General features: G+C 34.3%; 1 protein-coding gene across 1 annotated transcript in view; it reads right to left on the reverse strand.

Annotated features, from left to right (window-relative positions):
- The window catches only part of LOC117111125 (acid-sensing ion channel 1A-like), a 29,839-nt gene that overhangs the window by 12,860 nt on the left and 10,098 nt on the right, over window positions 1–6,881 (reverse strand). The window contains exons 4-9 of the mRNA XM_033253999.1: window positions 4,986–5,499; window positions 4,568–4,666; window positions 4,276–4,423; window positions 3,310–3,366; window positions 1,781–1,934; window positions 1,198–1,289 (exon numbers count right to left, since the gene is read on the reverse strand). Of these exons, the coding sequence (XP_033109890.1) occupies window positions 1,198–1,289; window positions 1,781–1,934; window positions 3,310–3,366; window positions 4,276–4,423; window positions 4,568–4,666; window positions 4,986–5,499 (1,064 nt within the window). The remainder of the gene's footprint in view (window positions 1–1,197; window positions 1,290–1,780; window positions 1,935–3,309; window positions 3,367–4,275; window positions 4,424–4,567; window positions 4,667–4,985; window positions 5,500–6,881) is intronic.

The following is a 6,881-nucleotide window of genomic DNA, read 5'->3' on the forward strand; positions in this document are numbered from 1 at the left end:
TGTATGCTACAGTAGTACAAAACTTTACAGTTTTACTTATAAAAGGAAGCTTTGGATTTATTATTACATTGAAGGATTCATGGATGTGTTTGACATAGAATTTGAAAGAATATAAGTATGATTAATATTGTTTTTACAATTGAAGGATATGCTTGTACTGTACTTTTGATCATAGCTAGGCCTAGGCCTACACAGTATAAACCTAACCCCACAAAAGCATAGGCCCTAGGCCTATAGTATAATATTTATTACCTGTAGTAAGGGCAGGCCTAGGCCTATATGCCTATTTAATTATGGCATTTAATATTAGTAGGCCTACAGTGTTTATTTTCAATTCACTCAAGCATGTCCGGTGGTGACGTATGTATTTGCATCGTCGTCGCAAAACTAAAACAAGAGCTTATCATCTGTGTGGCCAACATTGTAATACGTCATAGATAATTAGCATATCGTCCTAGATTACTCGTCGTCGCATATCTAAAACTCCTTAATATCAGTTTTACTTGTTTACATTGTTTACATTCTGGGACGTGACGTACGTACTAACTTGCGTACGTACGTACGTACGTGTTGCGTAAAGGAGTACGCGCAGACTGTTGAAGGTATGTTAACCAATCAAAAGCGCCAGCGGCAAATCAAACTAAAGCGCTTCGTAACCAAGGCACAACACACACATCATAGGCAAGGCGTACAAGCCCAGTGAAATAGTTTCTTTGCTACAAAAATCACCTTTCCGTGGGTATATTTTGGTAAACTTTTTGTTTGTTGTAGATATAAAACTTAACCATATATATTCATAAAAAAAAACGTTTTGTTGCAATTATGTCCAACTTTGGTGCTTCAAATCCGTATTTCTGGTGGACTAGTTGCAGAACCTACTCGACGAGGTGACCTTAACGTTCTCGCTTGCGCAGATGACTTTTCCTGACGTCATTACTTATACGTCCTACCGTTGCCTTGCAATCGAAAGCTCCCTACTCTCGATTTGTGGGACCTTAGCAAAATAGTTTTCAAGGAGCAATGCTAGTGGAAAGTATTAAGAGTTCGATGGTATATTTTCGGTGTTTCTTAATCCAATCATATACCACTCAGTTAACCAAAAAATGCCCTCTTCATTTTACTAATAAAAAACTAAAGTAACCAAATAAAGGTGGTGACCTTAATTAAGCGCCAAATGTTTGTGCAGAATTTACTTACAAAACAACTGTAGTCTTGAGTATGCGGCTACTTCTTCAGTTACCTGAAAACTTAGTTCTTCAAAGTAGATGGCAACTTCAAGCAAGTTTTCACTATAAATATTTAAAGCAAAAACATGAAATCCCTGGATCACAATATTTTGACACTCAGTTATAGTGTCATATGTTAATAATAAAAAAACACACATATTTTGTGTATCATATACATACACATATATCAAATATAAATTTGAATAATAGATTTAATGAAATCCAGTATCTATTAGGATTACATACAGAAACAAAAGACAAATAAGTGAGTTAGCGAAAAGTCACAGGAAAATTCAGTACATAATGGAAATAATTAAACTCAAGAAATGGAAGTGGGCAGAGCATGTTAGCATAATGTCACACAACAGATAGAAAGCAGCAGAAGACCCATGGATGTCAAAATGATCAGGAAAGACAGCGTAAAAGATGGAGAGACGAGATCGAAAGTGTTGGGGAAGAGTGATAGCTGATGATGATATTATTATTATTTGCTTGGCCTGGTTTAAAGCACCATAAAATCTATTTTATTGCTGATATAAATATCCACATATTACCTTATATATTCCGCAGTGTAACCATGTTCAGCCTGCATCTTCTCTGCTTTAGTCTTTGAGGGCCAAGCTGCCGATGACACACGTTTGTTGTAGAACATTTGCTTACATGCAATCGGGCAATCACAATGTGCATCGCCGGCACTGAAGAATTTTACTAATGGTATAAATTATTGAGTTTATTTATTAAACAATGAAAAGGTTATTATTTAAACACACTAATATTTACAATATCTATTAAAGATTCACAATTCTTTTGGCTCATTTTGGAATTAGAATGTGGTAAAAATCTAGTAATACTTAAATTATCTGAAAAAAAAAAGATAAAAAGGATACTAAAAGGTTTGGATCAAGTGATGGGATTTTCAGCTTTAAATCCTAGTCTAAATGGGTGCCTAACATAGCAGCGTCACACATTCACATGTGTATATTTGCTTTTTCTTTCGAAATAATTATAAATCAGATGTGGGTATAAAAATAGGTAGGAGGGCCAAAGTGAATTTTTGATTTAACACCGAGGGCCGCACCCAAACTTTGATGTGTCCAGTGAACCTCCAAGCTCTACTTTTACACCACTTTATTCTCAATTTTAAATGTTACTTTTTACACATATACTCGCTGTCTGGCCGTAAAAAAAACAAGGTGTTTTCTAGCCAATGTTGCTTGGCAGGCCGCACACATAGGGGTTTTAATTCATTTTGCGGGTCGCAAAAAAGCGCTGTCCGCGGGAAGCACTTTGCCCACCTGTGCACTAAATCAACAAACTAGTTAATAATCAACCTATAAATCAAAAACTTAATGTTCATAGACGCTGTGAATGAGATTTGGAGGTTCCGTTTTAGGTTTCAGGTATATGACAGAAAACATTATCATTTAAAACCATAGCATAAATATTTGTAGCATACTTATTAGAGCAAACAAATGCTTGATCAAATTAACAAATAAAACGTATTATTAATTAACCTTTATTTAAAATTACGTGATTGAAAAATCTAATGTTTAAAATGATAGAAAGCTGTAACTGATGGGGCGATTCATTCGGTGTACACACAAAGGATAACACACGAAAGTCTAAAACAAAGGAGTAATTTCCATTGAGGTTCCCCTGGTGGTGGTTGGGCAGACCTACGCCTTTCCGAAAATTGCACTGCATCATTTATCGTGCATATTGGCCATTGGGTCACCGATCCAGCGGCTTAAATGTCACATTCGAAAGACGTTTAGCCATGGACCTATTAATAAGGTATTTTCTACTGTTTTAGGCATAAAAAATTTTTGGTAAAAAAAAAAGACTTTCCCTACCGACCTACCCATTTTTGGATTTTTTCAAAAAGTGGCCAACACAAGATTTTTTTTGCCTAATAGAATGGTAAAACTGCATCTATAATATCTGATGTGAAATTGAGCTCTTACGAATTTACATAGTTTTATAATGTATATAGTAATTTTTTATCCATTATATGGATATGGACTAGAACATTGTTTTAAAAAAAAAATCTATAGGCCTACTTAATAAATAAATATTAACAAACCATCCTCATAGTATGCGCATTTAATTGCATCCTCGGGGGAGCATTCTGGAACATCGCCTGCAAAAACGAATAGAATAATGGGCCTAGTTGTAAATTTGTAAACGTTTCATCAATTGGGTAACTGGGGCTTTAGTGTTTGAAATCTGATTAAATACAATTTATTTCTTTCTTTTTGTACATACATTAAACGATGCTAGTTTTCGATATAAGAGGTCATTAGGGTAAACATAGAAAAAAAAATTACCGTAAGGACACAGCCAACCACGAATGGTCAAATTCATCGCCTTAGGTAAAATTTCATACTATAAAGACATATTCGTCAACATAATAAACCATTTTATCCACGTAATGGACAATTCAGTCTACGTAACTGACAACATCCATTACTGTAAAATCAAGCTTGCCGTAAAGACAATACAAGTGCGATCACAGTAAAGAATTTCGATTGGAGTTAGGACACTCTTTAGTAGACACTCGATCGTCATTAGGACTAAATAAATTATGACGTCGAGGGCAGCACGTTATAGGTAACAACAGAAAACAGCTCTGGTTAACAATCGTTGCGAGGACAGTTGCAACGAATTTTTAAATATTACTCAGCGTCATGTAGATGCTGTGAACAGTGGAAAATATTATTCAAATTTAAATCTATTTAAATTAAATATAGGCCTATATTTGTTTAGATGGAATGTGTAATGATGCCATCTAATTTCGGAAATATTTGCGTGGTTGGATTTGTCCTTACGACAACTATTTGTCTTGTTTAACTCATAAATGGCCGCCATACTAATATATCATAGTTTTTTATTTTTATAATATAACATATTTATGTTTCATTGCCAATTGCGTATAGGCAATTGCAAATAAAATAATGTTTAAACTTCACAGCGATGAAGAAAAGAATAGAAAAATGTGTAGCAATAAAGATATAGTTAAGTCTAAAGTTTTCGTTAAACATTAACGTACCTAGCATAGTTGAATGTCTACAACCGCACTTTTCAGCCACATATTCGGATTTACATTCGTCAATACAGAGTGCCTCTGTATAAACATTTGAGTACTTAAGTGGTTTGTTTGTACAGTTAGAAGGATACGGATCCGGGAGATTTTTAATCTAGTGATATATGCAAATGAGATGAAACATAATCATTGTTAGGCAAAGTGAACAAATACGACTAGGCTATAGTAAATTGTAGTCACATGTCTCTAAAAGATTCATTAATAAGTATTTAATTAAATTAGTATTTTTGACACTTACATAAACACCAGTTAAAGCAATTTGGGTTAAAAATCCAGGAGCAATAGAAAACCCGTACGTTGTTACCAATGGATGCTCGTCTTGTGGATGTATCAACATCTAAAGTAGATGAGATACGTTGTATTGATAACATACAAATACAAATATGCAACACGAATACACATTCTCAAAATGTAAATGTATTTTCTTCTTTCTTTCACCCCCCTCCCCGCTTCTTTTTTTAATAATGATCCTCCCTTTATATATTGCAGTGCATAATAATATTTTCTGATGTATTTTTTTTTTCTTATTGAAATATTCAGAATAGCATGATTTTAAATAACGATTCTTCGTATTGATAAATGTTGTTACCCGGCTAATGCTATAACGTGAAGACTTCCTTTAGTTAAAAATAATATTGAATACATTTTAAATATACCTTGATCCCAGCCGCTTCGTCTGTCGCGTCAGTGCATTCTGTCTGATTTATGTCGATCTGTAGTTTTAATCCGCTTCTTGAGCCCGCATTGACGATATTCAGTGGTCTATTGCTGTTGCCATTGAACGTATAGCATACGCCGAAGTCGTACAAATGAGTGGTGAAATTTTCTGGCCCACACGGGTAATAAAATTGCCACAGACAATGTACGAGGATATCTTCAATTGGATGGCTTAACTTGTACAACATTTCAGTGAAGTTTAAATTGTTGTATGGTGTAATATTGAACGAACTTTCACGAAAATGGTCAAAAAAGTACTTCTCTTCTTCTGACAATTTCGACGCCCGGATTTGGTTGTAGTTACAGAATGTTACAGCCGGGAAAGCTATCATTTTGTTAGGATAGATTGAAATTACCGTCGTAACAGGAAAACTGTAGTACTTTGATATACTCAAGTACAGTGTAAATGACAGGATTAAAATTGACGATGATACCAAAATAATCCACAAACACCTGAAAATCATTCAGGAAAGCGTAAGCAACTTTATTTGACAATATATAATGGAATTTTGCAACATAAAAAACTTATTTTGTTGAAAGTAAACAAACATTGTGACATTCATTGGAGGTATACTGATAAAAAAGATGATGATGAGATAATGATAATAGCATCGATGATCGATGATCCGGTTTCGAGAAAACAGTTAAGAGTGTTGCAAATATCATCAGAAGACTACCTAATGGTAATTAAACCAGAACGAATTAATACCAACATAGGTTCAAAAGTAGCTTGGATTAGACATACTGCATTATTTAGTTTTGTGCAACATGGTGCAACAGTATTAAGGTAAAATTGCCAAAAGACAAGACAGATTACTAACACAGATTGATTAATTATATATGTGTGTGGGGGTGGGGGTAAGTGTGGTGTTCGTTTGTGGGTGTGTATGCATTTATCAGTGGAGAAGCGTAGAAAAAAAATATTAGGTATCTATTCCGAAGGCATGTGAGCGAAGCTAGGAACAGGACAGACCACCAAGCCCCCCCCCCCCCTGTGTTATAGTCATGTTTTATGCTTCATGCTCATTATGCTTTAGGTCTATTAAACAAATAATAATATTCAAATCTTACTGATTAGTTATACTACAGAAATTCAAGGTTTACCGATTGTACTGGAGGTCCTATATATGTCTATCTGTGTATAAATTAAAACAAATACACACAAATTTGGAAAACAATAGCTGTGTCTCAGCAGAGATACAAAATTATAAAGCATAGCAAACGATATTGGGTTTAATTCCAGTCGGGTGAGCATTTGTTTTTTCCAACATTTGATGATAAAGTTTTTTGTTGGTAACATACACTTATTTGTAGGCCTCTCTGTATAATTACGTAAAGGCATATTTTCAACATTTTATTTTATTGATGTATTCGTTGCCTAATTGTAAGACATGAACATGGTATATTAAAGGGCCGAACGTTTTATCAAAATTTAATTACGTCAACTTTGTACTGCGGTATCAATTCCACAAGTGTGACCATTCATGGCTAACGGGTATATTATGTTATTAGCCTAAGGGTTGATACTAATATGTTTGTAAATAAGGTTATAATGAACATCAATTGTTATTTGATTTATTTAGTGTATTGTATAGAATATAAAAATATAGTTCTTGTGTATCTTATGACGTCATGACGGTAATTTCATCGTGTCAGTATTTGTTATGTTTAAGTAATTGCGATTTTATTACTAGCTAAATTAAAGGGTATTAGAGCAGGAGCCCAGGGGTGTCAGCATAGCTGGAAAGTTAACCAATTTTTGTGTATATAGTAATGTTCTATGTGCCTGTCTATGTAGGAGAATGGGCATCTGCCGGTCCCATTGTGGTGGGTGT

Source organism: Anneissia japonica, unplaced genomic scaffold, assembly GCF_011630105.1.
Source record: "Anneissia japonica isolate Jap-2015-1 unplaced genomic scaffold, ASM1163010v1 scaffold287775_len252212_cov145, whole genome shotgun sequence".
Classification (NCBI taxonomy): Eukaryota; Metazoa; Echinodermata; class Crinoidea; order Comatulida; family Comatulidae; genus Anneissia; species Anneissia japonica.